This window comes from Haliotis cracherodii, unplaced genomic scaffold (assembly GCF_022045235.1).
Source record: "Haliotis cracherodii isolate W230 unplaced genomic scaffold, xgHalCrac1.p SCAF_8, whole genome shotgun sequence".
In the NCBI taxonomy this organism is placed as follows: domain Eukaryota; kingdom Metazoa; phylum Mollusca; class Gastropoda; order Lepetellida; family Haliotidae; genus Haliotis; species Haliotis cracherodii.
The window spans coordinates 27,279,783-27,302,759 of record NW_027266341.1 but is presented as its reverse complement, the minus strand read 5'-3'; the positions used below and the strand labels follow the sequence as shown (position 1 = coordinate 27,302,759).

The 22,977-nt window shown below is 42.0% G+C and overlaps 1 protein-coding gene across 2 annotated transcripts; it reads left to right on the top strand.

Moving 5' to 3' along the window:
* Window positions 1-3,712: 3,712 nt before the first annotated feature.
* On the top strand, window positions 3,713-13,335 carry LOC139449733 (uncharacterized). Of its 2 annotated transcripts, none has more exons than XM_071231254.1 (5): window positions 3,713-3,815; window positions 7,156-7,295; window positions 7,720-7,908; window positions 8,515-8,767; window positions 11,754-13,335. In XM_071231254.1, the coding sequence occupies exons 2-5, from the start codon at window positions 7,179-7,181 to the stop codon at window positions 12,407-12,409; spliced, it is 1,215 nt and encodes a 404-aa protein (XP_071087355.1). In that variant the 5' UTR covers window positions 3,713-3,815; window positions 7,156-7,178; the 3' UTR covers window positions 12,410-13,335. The 2 variants fall into 2 exon arrangements, with proteins under 2 accessions (XP_071087355.1, XP_071087356.1); XM_071231255.1 differs by having other exon boundaries at window positions 3,713-3,822.
* The last annotated feature ends 9,642 nt before the right edge of the window (window positions 13,336-22,977 follow it).

Below are 22,977 nucleotides of genomic sequence, written 5' to 3'. Positions count from 1 at the left end.
ATACGTTTTCTGTTTTTTAAACCGAACCTGTGTCAACGATATGTTACTGATATACAATAAATTCAGCATATTTTATTATCAGCAATCTACTACTGATATGGTATTAATGTTTATTATCTGGCAGGTTTTATATCATACTCCACATTGCCCCGACATCCGATTTGATATGGGGTATGATAAGAAAACTGCCAAATAATAGTTAATTGGTTGTTGTTTAACGCCGCACTCAACTATCTTCCAGCTATATGAAAGGGCGGTCGGGTAGCCTAGTGGTTAAAGCGTTCGCTCGTCACGCCGAAGACCCGGGTTCGATTCCCGACATGGGTACAATTTGTGAAGCCCATTTCTGGTGCCCCCTGGCGTGATATTGCTGGAATATTGCTATAAGCGACGTAAAACCAGCTCACTCATTCACTACAGCTATATGACGGCGGTCTGTAAATAATCGAGTCTGGACCAGGCAATCCAGTGATTGACATCATGAGCATCACAATTAGGACCGATGACATGCATCAACCAAGTCAGCGTGCCTGACCTACCAAACCCGTTAGTCGCCTCTTAGGCCAAGCATAGTCGCCTTTTACGGCAAGCATGGGTTCCTGAAGACCTATTCTAACCCGAATCTTAATTGCTCGATTCACTCAACAGTTACGTTCTGCTGATTTTGCACCGTGCTTCACAAACTCGGACAAAGGCATATAAAAGACAATCGTGAAATTGACAATTTGTTTACACTCGTTAGTTTCAAAACTTTTTACCTTCACGAACTCTGTGTTATAAATGTATTTAGTCAAATTATGACCTGCGCCACCACTGGGTCGAAATTAATTATTGCATCGGGTGCTGCTTGTCATTCTTGTAACATTTCAATTGTAAAATGTATCTATTTGCAAGTGAATGGAATACATTTTCACCTTGTTTAACTTTCCGTGTCCGTTTCGCTTTTAAATCTGTCCTCAGTATTGGCCCAGACAGCATCTAGCTCCATCATTCTTTTTGCAAGTGATTGTAATACATTTTCACCTTGTTTGAAAGACAGTGTCACGGTGAAAGCTAGCCGAGCAGACGACACACAAAAGGGCGGGAAGATAATGAATATTGTCATAAATACTTATAAATGATATGAGGTGTTTTGCATGTGCGATAGAGCCAGCATGGAGATGGTCATTTCACATCGGATGTAATAACCTGACCCGTATTACACCCTCCGTGCTGACATGTCAATGCGTTTTAAATGGTCATCGATTTCAGCCAGGGTGGTAAGAGTTGGAGTACCGTGCACGTGTGTCATGCTGATTTTACGAAACGAGTGTCAGAGTTCTTGTGTTTCTCGAGCGAGAGCGAAAGTTTCGTAAATATCAGTCTGACACACATGTATGCGAGTGTGATAATTTCTTTGTTACTCCTTATTTCTTCATCATTTTGAGCTTCCCTTTAGAAAAATGGACTGATCACGACTGCTGTCTCAGAAAATCACTATTGCCGAATGACGTCAACAATCCCTAGCTATGACGTCGTATATAGTGTGACGTCATTCCGATCTTACGTCACAATAAGATTCGAAGACCGCCAACAATGCCGCCGGGATGACGTAAACAATAAACTAGTGCATGTGAAGTGGTATTTGGATTAGTTCATATTCGATTTTTATTACTTGCCCGTGAAGAGATCACCCGTTTAATAAACATACAGCTTTATTACACATTGTGTAATACCAAAACGCGTGCTTATGTACTCTCGGAACACGTTTCACGAACAAATATTGAAAGCTCTCAACATCCCTTGGCTTATTCAACAACATTGCGTGTGGAGATGATAGATCACTGATAGGAGCTTATGCACACTCGATGACCCCAGCAACCTTGTTGCTAGGTTGACGTCACATGGCATTGTTTCGCCGAAGGATCTTGCAACAAAATTCCACAAATTACGTCATCGGGTATTGTGACGTGATTGTAAACTTTGAGGCGCAAGGCCCCGTTCCACAAGGCGATCGTGCGGTAGCGCGACGACAGTCGTTGGTCTAAGTTAAAGTATATGAGTTGCGATAACCTTAACGCTACGATATGTTTGTGGAACGGACGCCTGAATTCTAAAGGTGGACCGTTGGGTGGTATTAAATTCATACGTTTCAACTTTTGACGTATTTGAAGTATTACTGTGTTAAACTCAGTTGGATTATGCCGTGGATCGTGTATGTGTCAGCCTTTTCACACTCAACAGTATAATTCTAAAAACGTTATAAATGGCCAGTAATAAATAAAATACTAAACTCGCTCCCGTGTAAAACCAATTTTATGAAACTCGTGAATAGTTATGGTATCTGACTCGCTTTCGCTCGTCAGATACCACAACTATTCACTCGTTTCATAAAATTGGTATTACACGGGAGCTCGTTTAGTATTCTATATTTATCCACTCGGTTATTTCTAACCCTATGGACCCGTGAAAATCAGGGTTAGAATAGGTCTTCAGGAACCTATGACTTAAGAGACGACTATATACTTCTTGTAAGAGGTGACTAACGGCTCTGGGTGGTCAGGCTCGCTGACTTGGTTTGATGCATGTCATTGTATCCCAATTGCGTAGATCGATGCTCATGGTGTCAACTACGTATACTGGATTGTCTGATCGAGACTAGATTATTTACAGACCACCATCATATAGCAGGAATATTGCCGAGTGCGGCGTTAAACAATAAACAAACAAAACAAAGAACCCTATGGGGAATAAAAAGAGATAATTATATCTCGTATAATAATTTCATTATTACCCATTATTGTCTTCATCCTTTTCAGCTCTCCTTTAGAATGCACTGATAATGACCGCCGTCTAAGAAAACCACAATTGTCGAATGATGTCAGCTATGACGTCATTTCTAATGTGACGTCATTTCGACCATCACAATAAGATTCGAATGCTATGTGGATTAAGTTTAAAACTCCGAGGCTTGCCGATGAGTTTTTAACTTTTATCGACGAGTGTTGACATATTTGATATCAAAAGACACACGGGTGAGATTCTATTTATCATCCAACATCATTCTTCCAACTTTTTCAGTTTGTAGACAGTAATAAGCAGTGTTTTAAGTGTAAACTGCTAACAGCTTTAGTAGCAGAGCCATTAGTGATGTCATTTGATTGTGACGTCATGGTAACCAATGATGTCTGAATGGTCTGCAAAGCATTGTGATGTAATTTCATTGCAGCGATATCTACAATGTAGATATCGCTTGTTATGAGATCAAGCGATATCTAGGGTGCGTTGCAGAGCGCCAATCGCTTGCAAGCGATGTACAGCGATTCGCCCAACAACAGTGCGCTAACTTTACGCAGACCATTGTGACGTCACTGGTTACAATGATAAAAGTGGCAAAGCCTCGGAATTTTTCCACTTTTATCATCTCGTGTTGATATATTTGACATCAAAAGACACTCGGGTGAGATTCTCTATATCTCACCCTAGCCATATCTCCTGTGGGAGCCAGTTTTGGATGATAAATTATGTGTTCATCCAAACGTGCAAAAAAAAAAGATATTTATTGGAGATAATCACGTCAGCGAACTTAAGCATCTAGAACGACAAAAGCGCCATAAAATCCCCATAATAGCCGTATCAATTTATTGTCACGGGTAACAAATTGTCTATTCACCGTCAGTTGCCTCGATTTCGCAATGCGGAGATTGTAAACAACAGGTGAGTGGGCCAACGAGTGTGTAATTTTGATGTGGGGTGTTGCAACGTTCGTTGATTAGAAAACCTCGATATTTCTTATTCGTCCTATTTACTGAAGCAGTAAGTCTTCCCGCTATCAGGTAAGCGGTAAGTAGACATGTCATTGAACATAAACAGACCAATAAACACGACCTGAAAACCCGGTTCTGATGTTAGACCATTTATACTGTTAAGTATACAAGTTACAATCATCTTAGCGCAAAGATACCTTTGTAGAACGGAGCTGTTAAAATTGTTCCTTAGACTAACGCTAGTCTCTGAAAATATATAATTTTTATAGAATCTAACAACTCCGCTTAAATTAATAATAGCCCCAGGGAGACAGGAAATTCAGATTCTGTTGAAAATCCAGATCGACATGCTTCATTTAGGACTGTTGCATTCTGTACAGTAAGGGCAGGGCGGAATGGAAAATAATATGGTTCAGGGACAGTGAGACAGGCCTCAGCAACCTATGACTGTCCTAAGACAATGCTAAAAGACACGGCTCATGAAGATCCGGGGTAGAATCAGGTCTTCAGCAACCCATGCTTGCTGTAAAAGGCGACTAAAGGGATTGGGTGGTCAGGCTCGCCGACTTGGTTGATGTATATCATCGTATCGTATTGTTAAACAACAAACCAAACCAAACCAAACCAAACTAAAAGACACATACGGTACCCTGACATGGTGGGATGTTGCTTATTTTTAAATCAATCACTGGTTTCTTGAGCACAGGTTTCATCATGTAGCTGAGGGCAGCAAGAGCTGTCAACACACTGTCTCACAGCTCTCGAAACTCAGCTAGGTGTATATCTATAGTAACCATCATTCTCTCTTCTCTGACTATGTGCAGAGATAAAGATCGCTCAGGAACATGGTGACAGTAACGATCGGATCGTGTTAATTATGCCAAGGATTTAGCTGGGATCCAAGATTAACCCTCATGGTGCCTGGCCGTCAGCAGGCTTTGTATACTGCTTGGTGCCGCATTGTGATGACATCACTGTTTCAAAGATGAACTCTGTATAAAAAGTTTTCTTATTTCTTCACACAGTTTTACCAAATTGTCTAGCATTCAGCTCAAGTTAATTGTATTTCAAACAGTATCTTAATTCACCAAATACAAAAGGGATATGCACTGTGTGAAAGTAGCTGGAAAGTTTGCTACTTTTCTATACAATTGTATTAATTGTACTGCAGGTGCCAAGTAAAGTCAACTAAGCGCCCTTGTTTGAAATCTAAATGTCCAATAATTCATATCATTTGAAAGTGCATATCCTAGCAATGATAGAAATATGACATTTCATATGTCAAAGTATACATTCATTTTTTATTGTCCATTAGGTTAGCTTACCGATATGTCAAAGTATACATTCATTTTTTATTGTCCATTAGGTTAGCTTACCGATAAGAAATGCCAATGAAAATGTCAGTGTGTTTGACATCAAAACATAATTGGCGGAAGCGGTGATGATTAGTTTATACGCTGAATGTTTCAAAGATTATATTACTATAAGAATGACAGTCTGGATTATATATATCTTGATGAAATTCTGGTTACGTCCACATAGATTTCAGTGTCAGTGCTCTTTCATTAGCGTGATGAGTGATAAAAGACAACCTCAGATTATTTGTCATGACTATTTTTAAGGGGCAAAAAGTAAAAGATTACTAAATAGTCCAAACAATCCACTAAGTGATATTGCTCAATTTCAGATATCAGTATTATTTCTCGTGGTGTAGTGGTAGAGCATCTGCCCGGAGAGCGGAAGGTCCGGCGTTCAATCCCCGGCCGCGTCATACCAAAAGATGTTAAAAAATGGTACTTGTAGTTACCCTGTCTGGCACTCGGTATTAAGGGGCGAGAACAAGGACTGGTCGGCTTGGAGTCAGTATACTGTGTCTGAGTGGGGTATTCACATTAAGTTGCAGCATGGTATCTCAGTGGGCTAGCACTATAATTGGTTGGTTTGTTGTTTAACGCTGCACTCAGCAATATTCCAACTATATGTCGGCGGTCTGTCTGTAAATAATCAAGTCTGGACCAGATAATCCAGTCATTAATATCATGAGCATTGATCCACGCAATTAAGATTGATGACATGCACCTGATCACCTGACCACCTGATCCCGTTAGTCGCCTTTTATAACAAGTATAGTCGCCTTTTACGGCAAGCATTGGTTGCTGAAGACCTATTCTACCCTGGATCTTCACGGATCGCTAGCACTATAAAATCGGCTTTAGTCGGACAAGTACAAGCAGCCACACACACATGCATGCATGTCTTTTGGTTTGATGTGGCCCAGGATCGAACCCTGGACCTTCAAATCTCTGGGCGCATGCTCTACCACTAGACCATACATATAAAAGTGCACATTTGCATTTAGACAGTTGTCATTTGATTTACATCATTCCTCACATTTACCTGGTCTACATTGTGTTCAAATGCAAAAAAAAACACCTCTTCTTTCAAGTGTTACAATAATACTGGAAGTTCTAAATACAAAATCCAGTGTATATTATGCCAAAATACCCAGGATATTACCAGGTATATAAAATCACAGAGATATCATAATATTTTCATTTATGATATTTAACCCAATTGAAGAGGATGGTTTATAAAATGTAATATTTTTTTTTATTCTTTCCTGTTATCTTTGAAGTAGAAATCACCTCAACAAGGCAGTACCATAAGCAATTATATATTAACCATGTTGACACGAATTGGGATGTACCAAAATACCTTTGCTAAGGGTCCAGTAAAACAATTCCTTATCAGACATTTTGTACCCAACTCTTGGGGCTACAGTGGGTATGGGGGTAGATCCGGGTAATAGGGGGTCAGGTACCCGGGTAGTAAATATGGACTTATCCCAGCCCTAGCTGTAGGTACCATGGATATTATTGTGTGTCCTACGGGACACAGTTTATTCTTTTTTTTGCGTCCAATGTCAACATTTGTTGGTACTGGATGCACATAAGTGCATCGCATCAAACCCTGGATGGGGAGAGCCAATTTTCTCCCTGTTCAGTGGACCCGTGAAGATCCGGGGTAGAATAGATCTTCCGCAACCCATGCTTGCCGAAAAGGCTACTATGCTTGTCTTAAGAGGCGACTAACGGGATCGGGTGGTCAGGCTCTCTGACTTGGTTGAAGCATGTCATCGATCCCAATTGTGTGGATCAATGCTCATGATATCAATCACTGGATTGTCTGGTCCAGACTTGATAATTTACAGATCGCCATCATATAGCTGGAATATCGCAGAGTGCCGCGTTAAACAACAAACCAACCAACCAACCCTGTTCAGTGCTGGACTACAAGGCTACAAAACAGTAACTATCCTAGTTTTATTTTATTAATAGAAACTTACATAATTTCTCCGAGCATTTCGTAGTTTTAACAAATTTTACTGTTGGCTTTAATTTTGTTACAGAAGCAAGTCAACTGACATAGAACATGGGAGGCACTTCGTCCACGTCAAAGGGTCAGGTGTTGGCACCAGCTGGGCCAGCAGGTCCCCCTGAACCTCCTTATCCTGGACCAGCTGCAGAATACAACTTCATCAACACACAGGTAGGTCTTCTACAGATATACAGCTGATTGCACAGGTATGTCACATGCACCTGAGCACAGCTGCAGAATGCAACTTCATCAACACACAGGTAGATCTTCTACAAATGTACAGCTGATTGCACAGGTTAGTCACATGCACCTGAGCACAGCTGCAGAATGCAACTTCATTAACACACAGGTAGGTCTTCTACAAATATACAGCTGATTGCATAGGTAAGTCACATACACCTGAGCACAGCCGCAGAATACAACTTCATTAACACACAGGTAAGTCTTCTACACCTATACAGCTGATTACACAGGCAAGTCACTTTTAACTATTCTGCTTCATTGATACCTGTTGAAGTCGAACTACAGAACAGAAGGGCAGAATACATTGATACAAGGATTTGCTGTCATCATCGTTGTCTTCCCCTTGTTTCAGGTGTCGATGACCAACAACATCAGCTTCTCTACAACACACAACATGGTGACCACCAACATTGACTCCTATTACCCAATCCTGGGACAGAAATATGCAGAGGGTTTCCGTCTCCTCACCTTCTACCGCATACCTGGGGGAGCACAGCGCCAGGGGGGCCTCTTCAGCATGTCGATGGCTATACCATTCCAAGTGAGTAAAAATAAATGTACAATCTGAATGTTTGGAGGTATTTCGTACCAGTATCCACTAGTAGTGGGACAATGCACAGATGCATCGGTGGATCATGATTTTTGCTTCTCAATACAAGTATCAATCATAATCGCACACCAAGTAAAAAGTATCGATTCTTACCTTAAATATATTCTTTAATTCATGTTACACCAAACACTTATTTCTAGTGAAAATGAGTATTAAAAACATAAATATTTTCATCCATTTCATCAACTGTAAATTGTCAGTGTGCCAGGTATTTGGCCATCATGTCTATGAAAAAGATAGCTTAGACCACAGATAAGAGCACATGCAAGTATCATGATGCGAATCAGATCGTGAGCAAGGTATCGGGATACATATCAGATCGCACAGTTGGTGTATCGTCCCAGCCCTTGTATCAGATATAAATATTTGTGTCTAAAATATAGATAATGTGCTATTTATTGGCACCATGACATGATATTCTATTCATGATATACTGAGTCTCTGACAGTTGACGTTTGAAGAGCTAGTGATGAAATGTGTGTCAGTCTCACTCACTCACTCACTCACTCACTCACTCACTCACTCTGCTGTTCCCAGGGTGTGTTCTGTCGCTACCCTCAAATGCCGAGTCAACAAGGCTGGCAGCTGCGCGTTGTCAAGTCTGTCATGGTGGCCCAGAGAATGGGTCATGGCTTGATCCAGCTCAACCCCCAGATTGTGGGAGACTCGTCACAGATCTACCAGGCCATCGTGGACAACACTAATACAGGCGGGCGTCTCATTTGTATCGAGATGACAGGGCAGCAACAAGGCCAGGGCTTCAGTGCCGCCATGCAAGGAATCAGCCCAAGTAAGTAGTGCAGTAAGACCCTGTGGAGATTCCAGGTTAGAACTGGTCCCCAGCAACAGATGCTTGTTGTCATTCCATGGAAAATTCAGGTCAGAATTGGTCCCCAGTAAGAAGAGCCACAAGACTGTGTGGAGACTCCAGGTTAGATCTGGTCCCCAGTAGGGCTGGGAAGAGTCCAAATTTACTACCCGGGTACCCACTCCCATATTACCCGTCTCTACCCAGGTACCAACTGTAGGTCTCAAGAGATACAAAATGTCCGATTGGGAATTTTTTTACCACAGCACTTGCAAAACGTATTTAGATACATGTGTCATACACTGACGTTGACTTAAGTTATATCTTTATTCAACCATATGAAAAGTCAGGAGGAATGGGTGCATAGTCAGAAAGAAATGCGAAAAAATTAGTGACTTCTAGTGTAACCATAGAGTTCGAGATAGTTTTTGCCATTAAACAATATATCACATGACTAACCAGGGGTCCGGGTAGTCCTGTTGGTACCCGGGTCCTACACAGTACCCACCCGACCCGGGTACCCAAGTTACCCATCCCAGCTCTAGTCCCCAGTGAGTAGAGCCACAAGACTGTGTGGAGACTCCAGGTTAGAACTGGTCCCCAGTGAGTAGAGCCACAAGACTGTGGAGACTCCAGGTTAGAAATGGTCCCCAGTGAGAAGAGCCACAAGACCATGTGGAGATTCCAGGTTAGAACTGGTCCCCAGTGAGTAGAGCCACAAGACTGTGTGGAGATTCCAGGTTAGAACTGGTCCCCAGTGAGATGAGCCACAAGACTGTGTGGAGATTCCAGGTTAGAACTGGTCCCCAGTGAGTAGAGCCACAAGACTGTGTGGAGATTCCAGGTTAGAACTGGTCCCCAGTGAGTAGAGCCACAAGACTGTGTGGAGATTCCAGGTTAGAATTGGTCCCCAGTGAGTAGAGCCACAAGACTGTGGAGATTCCAGGTTAGAATTGGTCCCCAGTGAGTAGAGCCACAAGACCCTGTGGAGACTCCAGGTAAGAACTGGTCCCCAAAGAGTAGAGCCACAAGACTGTGTGGAGATTCCAGGTTAGAACTGGTCCCCAGTGAGTAGAGCCACAAGGGCAGAAATACCCTATTGAGATTCCAGGTTAGAATTGGTCCCCAGTGAGTAGGGCAGAAAGACCCTATTGAGATTCCAGGTTAGAATTGGTCCCCAGTGAGTAGAGCCACAAGACTGTGTGGAGACTCCAGGTAAGAACTGGTCCCCAGTGAGTAGAGCCACAAGGGCAGAAAGACCCTATTGAGATTCCAGGTTAGAATTGGTCCCCAGTGAGTAGAGCCACAAGACTGTGTGGAGATTCCAGGTTAGAACTGGTCCCCAGTGAGTAGAGCCACAAGACTGTGTGGAGATTCCAGGTTAGAACTGGTCCCCAGTGAGTAGAGCCACAAGACTGTGTGGAGATTCCAGGTTAGAATTGGTCCCCAGTGAGTAGAGCCACAAGACTGTGTGGAGATTCCAGGTTAGAATTGGTCCCCAGTGAGTAGAGCCACAAGACTGTGGAGATTCCAGGTTAGAATTGGTCCCCAGTGAGTAGAGCCACAAGACCCTGTGGAGACTCCAGGTAAGAACTGGTCCCCAAAGAGTAGAGCCACAAGACTGTGTGGAGATTCCAGGTTAGAACTGGTCCCCAGTGAGTAGAGCCACAAGGGCAGAAAGACCCTATTGAGATTCCAGGTTAGAATTGGTCCCCAGTGAGTAGGGCAGAAAGACCCTATGGAGATTCCAGGTTAGAACTGGTCCCCAGTGAGTAGAGCCACAAGACTGTGTGGAGATTCCAGGTTAGAACTGGTCCCCAGTGAGTAGAGCCACAAGACTGTGTGGAGATTCCAGGTTAGAACTGGTCCCCAGTGAGTAGAGCCACAAGACTGTGTGGAGATTCCAGGTTAGAATTGGTCCCCAGTGAGTAGAGCCACAAGACTGTGTGGAGATTCCAGGTTAGAACTGGTCCCCAGTGAGTAGAGCCACAAGACTGTGTGGAGATTCCAGGTTAGAATTGGTCCCCAGTGAGTAGAGCCACAAGACTGTGTGGAGATTCCAGGTTAGAACTGGTCCCCAGTGAGTAGAGCCACAAGACCCTGTGGAGACTCCAGGTTAGAACTGGTCCCCAGTGAGTAGAGCCACAAGGGCAGAAAGACCCTATGGAGATTCCAGGTTAGAATTGGTCCCCAGTGAGTAGGGCAGAAAGACCCTATTGAGATTCCAGGTTAGAATTGGTCCCCAGTGAGTAGGGCAGAAAGACCCTATGGAGATTCCAGGTTAGAATTGGTCCCCAGTGAGTAGGGCAGAAAGACCCTATGGAGATTCCAGGTTAGAATTGGTCCCCAGTGAGTAGGGCAGAAAGACCCTATTGAGATTCCAGGTTAGAATTGGTCCCTATCTTAATCCTGTGGTGATTCCAGGTTAGAACTGTTCCAGGTCAGCAACCCTGACGTCAATCAGCATTGAGTATCACTGAAATGCACATGGCAAATAGTGAAAAGTTATTACACTTGATCTTCCTTACTTTATGGGTAATATAAGCCAATAAATACTTATTATTGGACACGTGAAGATCCGGGTAGAGAATACGGCTTCAGCAACCCATGATAGCCGTTAAAGGTGACTATGCTTGTTGTCAGAGAAGACCAACAGGATCGGGTGATCAGGCTTGCTGACTTGGTTGATGCATGTCATCATATCCCAATTGTGTTGATCGATGATCAAAATAGCAATCACTGGATTGTCTGATCCAGACTCGATTATTTACAGACTGCCGTCACATAGCTGGAATATTGCTGAGTGTGGCGTTAAACAACAAACAAACAAACAAACAGAACTTATTATTGGTCTCATTTTATGATTTGTTCACAATGTTTCTAACCTTTTTTACAGTGGGTGCAACTCACATTACGAACTTAACTCATCATGCATGTTAAATAATGATGTGCTTTTTGTCATTTTCAGTAATGGGAGTAGACTTGTTCTTCGAGATCCCCAATTCCCCAATGTCCGAGCGGTACCTCTACCAGTGTGTTCCCTGTCCAGTGCACATACAGGCTAATCTCTCCTTCGGAACATCGGGTGTCAGAGTCATGTGTGACTGGAATGGGATGCTGGGATCCCAGTTATCCCAAGGCTGGAAGTTGGTAGAGATTTTCTTTGACATGGGCCAAGCACGTCACGGAGCATTCTCGACATCAGCGTCGCTCAACTCTGTGTGGTTCTTCGAGAAACCTTCGTCGCGCGCCAATGACAACACCCCAGTTTACCAGGGCACAGTTGTGGAGCACTTCGTCTCCATGACATCAGGCTTCGGTGGGGTACATGCCACCACGAACTGGGAGCCCATCATCCAACAGCTGGGGCTGAAGGGATGGGAACTTGCTTGTTTTGTGGAGACCCCAGAAAGCAGGATGACTGGTTTTGGGAAAGCAGAAATGAAAGTTTTGTTATTTTTTCAGAGGCCTATCCTACCCCCAGTAGGTGTAGCCCACCACCCCATGCCCGGCCCCGCCCAGCCCCACCCTGGGGGACCAGCACCCCCAGCAGCAGGCTTCCTATATGACCAAGGACATCCTCAGCCCCCATCTAACGAGAAACCTCCCCCATACCAGGGATAGACTTTCATGAGAACAAATTCACCCAAGTCCATTGTCCCAGCTTGTATTACCTATCTGTTGGTTTAGAGGTTGTAAGTTACAGTAGATATATAAGGGTACTGTTTATATGTTATTCCATATCGGTCCATGTTGTTTTTTGTATATTTTGAATTCCATTAATCTCAGTGTATTAAACAAGATGGCCGATCCAGGGTTTACTGGATGCCAATATTACAGTCTACATGCATACAGTTTGAGAATTAACACAATTAATTTTTACTGCGAGTCAAAGACGCAAAAATAGTATGGCTGTTTGAATCCTTGAATTGATCAAGTTGCATGTAACTGGCCTTTCTATTCTGGTAAGATCGGGGTGGTCGGGTAGCCTAGTGGTTAAAGCGTTTGCTTGCCACGCTGAAGACCCTGGTTCAATTCCTGACATGGGTACAATGTGTGAAGCCCATTTCTGGTGTCCCCCGCTGTGATATTGCTGGAATATTGCTAAAATCGGGGTAAAACCATACTCAATCACTCACTGGTAAGATCTTCATGCCTTGGACCCCAAAAATCAACTGCTGAGAGTACCTGGATTTAAAAATGGACAAATTACTGTTGATCTCAGAAAATAAAGGTTGGATTTATTTTTCACTTGACTGCCAAAATAGTCTAACTCCCTAATGTTATCACTGAAATCTCAAGTTAAATCAAAAGGAGAATTCATTTCATGGGTGAATACATGTATTTAGTATGATAATGCTTACATCTTAAACACAATCAGGTCTGTGGCCAGTATCACTGCATCTTTATATATCATTTGTAGAAACTGATGCATGCTTTAATTATTTTTTAGTTTTGTACAGAACATATGGTATCCCTCCCTCCCCCCCCCCCTTCCTTCTGTTTTGTACAGAACATATGGTATCCCTCCCTCCCCCTTCCTTCTGTTTTGTACAGAACATATGGTATCCCTCCCTCCCCCTTCCTTCTGTTTTGTACAGAACACATGGTATCCCTCCCTCCTCCTTCTGTTTTGTACAGAACATATGGTATCCCTCCCTCCCCCTTCCTTCTGTTTTGTACAGAACATATGGTATCCCTCCCTCCCCCTTCCTTCTGTTTTGTACAGAACATATGGTATCCCTCCCTCCCCCTTCCTTCTGTTTTGTACAGAACACATGGTATCCCCCCCCCTTCCTTCTGTTTTGTACAGAACATATGGTATCCCTCCCTCCCCCTTCCTTCTGTTTTGTACAGAACATATGGTATCCCTCCCTCCCCCTTCCTTCTGTTTTGTACAGAACACATGGTATCCCTCCCTCCTCCTTCCTTCTGTTTTGTACAGAACACATGGTATCCCTCCCTCCTCCTTCCTTCTGTTTTGTACAGAACACATGGTATCCCTCCCTCCCCCCCCCCCTTCCTTCTGTTTTGTACAGAACATATGGTATCCCTCCCTCCCCCTTCCTTCTGTTTTGTACAGAACATATGGTATCCCTCCCTCCCCCTTCCTTCTGTTTTGTACAGAACATATGGTATCCCTCCCTCCCTCCCCCTTCCTTCTGTTTTGTACAGAACACATGGTATCCCTCCCTCCTCCTTCTGTTTTGTACAGAACATATGGTATCCCTCCCTCCCCCTTCCTTCTGTTTTGTACAGAACACATGGTATCCCTCCCTCCTCCTTCCTTCTGTTTTGTACAGAACATATGGTATCCCTCCCTCCCCCTTCCTTCTGTTTTGTACAGAACATATGGTATCCCTCCCTCCCCCTTCCTTCTGTTTTGTACAGAACACATGGTATCCCTCCCTCCTCCTTCCTTCTGTTTTGTACAGAACATATGGTATCCCTCCCTCCCCCCCCCCTTCCTTCTGTTTTGTACAGAACATATGGTATCCCTCCCTCCCCCTTCCTTCTGTTTTGTACAGAACATATGGTATCCCTCCCTCCCCCTTCCTTCTGTTTTGTACAGAACATATGGTATCCCTCCCTCCCCCTTCCTTCTGTTTTGTACAGAACATATGGTATCCCTCCCTCCCCCTTCCTTCTGTTTTGTACAGAACATATGGTATCCCTCCCTCCCTCCCCCTTCCTTCTGTTTTGTACAGAACACATGGTATCCCTCCCTCCCCCCCTCTCCCTTCTGTTTTGTACAGAACATATGGTATCCCTCCCTCCCTCCCCCTTCCTTCTGTTTTGTACAGAACACATGGTATCCCTCCCTCCTCCTTCTGTTTTGTACAGAACATATGGTATCCCTCCCTCCCCCTTCCTTCTGTTTTGTACAGAACATATGGTATCCCTCCCTCCCCCTTCCTTCTGTTTTGTACAGAACACATGGTATCCCTCCCTCCTCCTTCCTTCTGTTTTGTACAGAACACATGGTATCCCTCCCTCCCCCTTCCTTCTGTTTTGTACAGAACACATGGTATCCCTCCCTCCTCCTTCTGTTTTGTACAGAACATATGGTATCCCTCCCTCCCCCTTCCTTCTGTTTTGTACAGAACATATGGTATCCCTCCCTCCCTCCCCCTTCCTTCTGTTTTGTACAGAACACATGGTATCCCTCCCTCCTCCTTCCTTCTGTTTTGTACAGAACACATGGTATCCCTCCCTCCCCCTTCCTTCTGTTTTGTACAGAACACATGGTATCCCTCCCTCCCCCCCTCTCCCTTCTGTTTTGTACAGAACATATGGTATCCCTCCCTCCCTCCCCCTTCCTTCTGTTTTGTACAGAACATATGGTATCCCTCCCTCCCTCCCCCTTCCTTCTGTTTTGTACAGAACACATGGTATCCCTCCCTCCTCCTTCTGTTTTGTACAGAACATATGGTATCCCTCCCTCCCCCTTCCTTCTGTTTTGTACAGAACATATGGTATCCCTCCCTCCCCCCCTCCCCCTTCTGTTTTGTACAGAACATATGGTATCCCTCCCTCCCCCTTCCTTCTGTTTTGTACAGAACATATGGTATCCCTCCCTCCCCCTTCCTTCTGTTTTGTACAGAACATATGGTATCCCTCCCTCCCCCTTCCTTCTGTTTTGTACAGAACATATGGTATCCCTCCCTCCCTCCCCCTTCCTTCTGTTTTGTACAGAACACATGGTATCCCTCCCTCCTCCTTCTGTTTTGTACAGAACATATGGTATCCCTCCCTCCCCCTTCCTTCTGTTTTGTACAGAACATATGGTATCCCTCCCTCCCCCCCTCTCCCTTCTGTTTTGTACAGAACACATGGACTCCCTCTCTCTCTTGAATAAGATTCAGTGGCTGTGGCCTATGCATTGTAAATCATATTGTGATATGTTGTATATGATATTAGTGATGTGTATGACTCAAGCCGATTCTGTGATTTGACCAGATAAAGCGACTGAAGGATACAGAGTTTATAAAAGTCCATCCGAGTTGGTCACGACCACATGGACCCTGGCAGTACCCTATACCGATGTATGGTCTATGCAGTGTCCAGCTTATTCTAGCTCACCATCATTGCCTTATTAAACAATACAATGAGGCCAGATGTTTGAAAACAACTTAATTTCCGTTTTTTTGGTCTACTGCATTTATTCACCATCAAGAGAGTTTGGGCAATTTATGTGCACACAATCTGATTGGCTGTTGGTAGAGAATAAGCCAATAGCTACAAACACAGTCGTATACAGCTACAAATATATCAGGCATGATATTATTTTTTGTTTTTCCAGAGTGGACACACCTGCATTTGTTTTTCACACTCTAGAAAAACTTGATCGGTGGCTTCCATAAAAAAAGTGAATAATTTGGCCTGGCCTAACTTTAAGTCACTCTGATTCATTCCAGTCTGATTCATGATTCAACTGTAGCTATAGTCAGTAGCATGTCTCCTATGTCATGGTCTAACGGGCGACTAACGGGATCGGGTGGTCAGGATCGCTGACTTGGTTGATGCATGTCATTGCATCCCAATTGCATGGATTGATGCTCTTGATATCTATCACCAGATTGTCTGGTCCAGACTTGACTATTTACAGACTTCCATCATATAGCTGGAATATTGTTAGGTACGGCGTTAAACAACAAACAAAACACAAATGCAATCTTGTGTCAAGACAAGTTCTTAGTGCTGTCTGTTACTGGACCTGATCACAGACGTTGCAGGGGCGTTGCAGTACATACTTGAACATGACTCTAGCTTATAGGGAGTCCCCTATTTGTCTTTCCCCATGTGCCATGATATAAGACACCATGCCGACACACCAATCAGTGACTCGGATATTTATTGTCTGTTTTATTGTATTTAAATCAAGATATTGATCTTCTTTTAATGCATAATACTTTTTGAAGCTAATATTTGTTATTACTGTTTATGGAATATTTCTTCTGAACAGATATGGTTGGTGGGTGAAATAAAAAACAAAACAATAAATTACAAATATATATTCGAGATTTCTTGAAATATTATCAGTAGATGTACATTGATCTAAAGTACATTGAAATGAAAAAAAATGTGTAAATGCCCTGCTAAGCTTGCTTCTTTGAATGGCAAGTCAGAATTACTTTTGGGTTATATAAAAAAACGGCTTTGTTTTCAGTGTGTATGATTGATTTGTATTGAGATAACTCACATAATATTCACTTACTGCTGTATACAGATTGAAAATGTTTTTTATTTACCTCATATTAAAGTGAAGCATAGTGGGAGATGGCTGACTTTGTATGTGGTGTTGTTGATAATTTACATTGCACTGAAGATATTTATCCTGTTATCCATGATATGACTAGTACTTTTGATGTGATTGTGGGCCACTGTGACACTTCACAAAAGCCATAGGACAATTGATTAGATACGTTTTAGTTAATCCTTGTCCAAGTACTGTGCCTTTTTACCATTTAGTTATATATTTTTGGTTAACTATTTTGTCACTTCCCAGCAATAAAGTTGGATCATAACTCAATTGAGAATGTGTGTTTGTTTCATATATGAAAAACTGTCTTGTTTTAGAGTTATCAAAATTTTATAGTTAAGGCCTAATAAATTTCAATACATTCTTTTATAATTGGGAGGCAAATGAATTTAGTTTTTTAGACAAACTGATCAAGGTCTGTGAATTTCAAAAGATGTAATTTCTATGAAGCGTGAGTGTTTAGTAGGGCTACACAGTCTACCGTATAACCTCTAATAGATGCTGGGGATCCCATATATGCAGGCCTCAAATTGACAGCAGGTCACACGCTCTGTCAAAAATATAGAAGCAGGGTCTCTAATACTGTGATATTGACTGTTTCCTGCAAATGTATTCTTTGAATGACTAGAATGTGGATCTTGGAAAGGTAATATAGTGAGTTGACACTGTGACACCAATAAACAGACCCAACACCAGGTCAACAGCTTTCTCGAAATTAATAGATGCCCGGACATCTAATAGAGGAAATTTCATCAAGTAAGACAAAAAGGCAGCACACTTAAACCCATTTTCTTTATTGAGGTGTGTGGTGGTGAGGCATCCAGTGATGATAATCCAGTAGTCAGTTGTCGCTCAACAGGAGACAGCATTTATATTATTGTCCAAATCCATTTTACTTTCATGGCGAATGACCCGTGAACATCCGGGGTAGAATAGATCTACAGCAACCCATGCTTGCCATAAAAGGCGATTCAAGCTTGCTGACTTGGTTGATGCATGTCATCGATCCCAATTGCATGGATAGATGATCATGATGTCAATTACTAGATTGTCTGGTCCAGACTCAATTATTTACAGACTGCCGTCATATAGCTGGAATATTGCTGGATGCGGCATTAAACAACAACAAAAACAAATCATGGTGATATATACCGGTATTGGTCAAAATGCATGTACATGCGTGGTGATATATAGCTGTATTGGTCACAATGCATGTACATGCATGGCGATATATACTGGTATTGGTCAAAATGCATGGACATGCATGGTGATATATACTGGTATTGGTCAAAATGCATGTACATGCATGGTGATACATACCGGTATTGGTCATGCAAAATTCATTTACATGCATGGTGATATATACCGTAATTGATTAAAATGCATGTACATGCATGGTGATATATAGCTGTATTGGTCAAAATCCATTTACATGCATGGCGACAAATAGCTGTATTGGTCAAAGTTCATGTACATGCATGGTGATATATAGCTGTATTGGTCAAAATCCATTTACATGCATGGTGATATATACCGGTAAAGGTCAAAATGCATGGACATGCATGGCAATATCATCATTCCGAGTTTCCATCCTTGCTGAACTTGGCTTGGATTATGGAGTTATGTTTTAGCTGGACCAATCAAAATCCGGCTCCTAAATCGCAGTGCAGATTTCGGTCAATTGCAGGATTTACAAAGCATGTGAACCACCAACATTAAGTCAACAGATATTTTCCAAATCTTTTCATGTTTTTAATCAAGGTGCTCAAGTGATCTGATGCACATCGCTAGGTAAGACCCGTTTTGTTACAATATAGATCTTGATTATCGATCAGATCTTCTTCACTGGGCGCTGCCATTTTGTTCGAAGCAAATGTAAGTGATATCAGAGGTGGAATCTGATTGGTCAATAGGAGGGATATAGAAGGGACATAACTCGTAATAGCCACTGGTGGCGCTACGATTGAACCCAAAAATTCCGGTCTTGTTTGGCAAGGGTGGAAACTGGACTTTTACAGTTAGTTAACTCCCTTGCCTCGGGACGATGGGCGATAAATACCAGTATTGGTCAAAATGCATGTACATGCACGGTGATATATACCTGTATCGGCATATGATACAGGGTTTTTTGTGTCTACAGTCGTGCCTCGTTTATACGGACACTTGCGTCATTTCACAATTCGTCCGTATAAACGAATTTCCGTATAACTGAAACCAGCTTCTTACTGGAAGAGTTACTTCCCTTCAATTATGCAACTCATGACAGTTGACAGAACAAACAGATACATCCACTCAATCTTTATTCATACACGTTTCAAAAAGTCTGTCATGGAAGTTTGAACTTTACCACATTTTGAGGTTTGAATTTTAAACAATAATGTGTCACTTGGTTAATTGACTTCTCACGAATCAAAGGATTACCACCAGCGGAAGTGTAATGTCCAGATAAGTGAGACAGTTTTGTGTGCATTTCAGTGTTTTGTGTATGAAAATGACCGTCCGGTTCCGGAAACTGAATTTCCGTATATACGGGTAAATTAATATAGTAATTATTTCGTTTTTTATGAAAATCGTCCGGGAACCGAGGTTTCCGGATATCTGAAGTCGGGGCACGACTGTATAACATGCAAAAGGACACAAGTTGTTGATGGTATGTCTGTTTATTGACGAAATAATATTTAGTGTGTCATACACCTCAGGTCACTCCTGTTGAACTATCACTACTACATACAAGAGTAACGGTCAATGAGATAAAAACGTGAGCGTGATCTAAAACATTACTTCTACTTACAATACATAAAATGATAATGCAGCACACTGTAAAAAGACCAACTAAGGTGTTCTTGAATGTTTCAGAGTAGGATCCGCTAAAATTATGTACATCACAAAACGTGCTCCAAAATATACATCAAGACTCTTCCTACAAATATATGGCTACCAAAACACGAAAGACAACGTCCTGAATCAGTTTTAGGGTGGAGATAATATATGAAAATATGTACCAGAAGCAGACCACTGTCATCAATCATTTAGATGTGTTACGAACATTGATTAACTCATTTGTGAACCATGCAAAATCGCTTGTACAAAGTTTTACCCACATTTTACATTCAGACATCATTTTCAGACTCAAAATTCTTTGGTTCAGTGAAACTCCTGAATTTCACTCACAATCATTAATTCTGGAAAATATAACTGTCCATTCTATGTAATTTTCTACTTAACATCTTTCGGTAATAGTAAATACCATTGAGTGACACAACATAAATAATAACACGTTTCTGTCAAAACGAATACCAAAGTATTGCAAAGTAATGCACATGAATGATCTTCAAATCTATCATGGTTGGAGGCAGCTTCAAGGCGCCGCCCATAACTGATGGTCAAAAGATAGTGTTGTATGTTGCTCGGTAAGAGCATGCACATCAGCAGAGTTCTTGTAACGGTACACAAATTACTGTGTCCGGTGTACTGAACATCTGCAATAATGTCCGTCACAGGCCACCAAAATTGTCAAAGGGTAGTTAACGTATTCGACGTAATCTCAAAATTAGAAATTGGGGGGAAGGGGTGCTTATAAGAATATAATTTTGATGGAAAAAAAACAGAATTGAAAGATCCTAAATTTCGCGATTTGGCGAACACAGCAAACGATCGCTCTCAGTATTTTACCCCTTGACTATATGTAACTCTAACAAATACTACTTACTACCTGTATACTTGCACGTATTAACTTTCATATCTATGTATTTGTGATAATGCAACCACATTAACAAGGAGTAAACAATGATTGTCGAATAAGGTAATGTTCTAACTATAACAATTCGGGGCCTGATCATCATCTCATAGATGACATATGATGCCTCGAGATATTTTATTCCTTACATATTTCACCTGAAAATGTTCTATATGTACTGATAACAAGGGATAAGGGGACAAACTGTGAAGGGAGGGAAACAAGGCAAGTATTTAAAAATAACCAGTGATGATTTGACGAGGTCAGACCAATTTCATTACTTGCTTTACAGGTCTGTCTGTCACGTTTGGGCCATATTTGGCAAACATCCTGAACATTCTGTAACAGGAGAGTGTGTCTAGTAACCTTTTATCTCAATATTACATTTGACTATTCGCTCAGACTCACAGCAGGAAAGATTTCATCTGAAGTGAAAGTTTTCTTTTACGATGCTTTTAGCAATATTCCAGCAATATCACGGCTGGGGACACCAGAAATAGGCTTCACATATTGTACCCATGTACAAAACTTATTGTCTTATTTAAACAAGTGATTTATACGTCTAGTTCCTTCCTGCCTTCATATTTTAATGATAAATGTCATGAACAAGAAATAATATTGGTCTGGCCTACACTCTTCAGAAACAACCATGTACTACCGTGACTTCAATGAAATATGAAGCCAATATTTATTGAACAGCAGTAAATATTCTCCTCCCATTTTGGTATTTTTCCCTTTTTCTCCTTCAGTACATAAATAATACAGACAGTATTTGTGCCGCTTTCAACAGTATTTCAAATATATCATATATATCAGCTTGATATGGGAGGAAAGCCCAAGTGATGCAGGTCTTAGAGGCTTACCACTTTGAACAGGTTTGGTCCTGACAAACCTAAACATCTGGTATTGAAACCCATATCACAGGATTGTGGCACGCCTAAGGGAGGTAACTGCACAGGCAATTGCTGTGTCTCAGACAACTGAGATGTCTGACTGACTGAGTATGGTTTACGCCGCTTTTAGCAATATTCCAGCAATATCACGGCGACACCAGAAATGGGCTACACACATTGTACCCATGTTGGGAATCAAACCCGGATCTTCTGCGTGACGAGTGAACGCTTTAACCACTAGGCTACCCGACCGCCCCTACAACTGAGATGTATGCCCCTTGGCATTGCAGAGACCTCTGTTACCAGCTCCGATCTACATATACTGTACCATTGATAAGATGAGGTACCATCATGAGACAAAAAGTAAATACTTTTTTCACCAAGCCACCACCTTAACCAAGAATGTTGTAAAAATGGAGGGTTCAATGATTAGAAATATAGACTGCTCAAGATCCCAGGCCAGAGTGGGGCAACGGGACAACACTACATCTGCCCAGATTCAACAAAATTCTCAACATCCCTGTAATGGACAATATACTCTATATTTCCATGTTGGGAAAAAGACTGTATGCTGACCATTGCACTACTTTAAATCCTGTGCTGTGTTATAAGATCATAAATGAAACAGATTTGATAGGAGTATGCTAGACATTTCAGAATGTCGAAGATGGCTTCTGATCCTTCAACTATTGCCACAGTCGATGTCAGGAAGGTGTGATGAACCCTGCAATGTCCCAACACCAGATTCCATTATGCATATGTGTCGTACCGGTATATGAGTGAGTGAGTGAGTATGGTTTGACGCCGCTTTTAGCAATATTCCAGCAATATCAAAGCGGGGGACTATCGGTATCTGAGCTGCATTGATGTTTGCATAGTGATTACTTCCAGCAAGAAGTGCCAGGTCCACCTGGTACTTGGGATTAAACAGATACCTGGGTCTCTCGATGAAGTCCAGGGTGGCCAAGATCCAGGCTCCCGTTCTACATACTGATCTTAGAGCTACGGACATCTTTGTTTATGTTAGAGTATGGCACAGAGCTCCAGATAACTTTTTGAGCAATTGAGTTTTTACTCTTGGGTTTCGATATAATTGGGTTATTACATTTTTCATTGGGTAACTAATATTTTTTCACTCATCTATTCATCACTCTATTGGGTTTTTCCCTAAATAAGTGAACATTTTAAGATTTAAAAAAAATGAAATAATGTTTTGCTGGATATAACTGTTCTAAACACATAGGCTTGACTCGGAAAGTTAATTAGCTCGTAGTTGTGTTTCGGAAATTAGCTCCTGAAA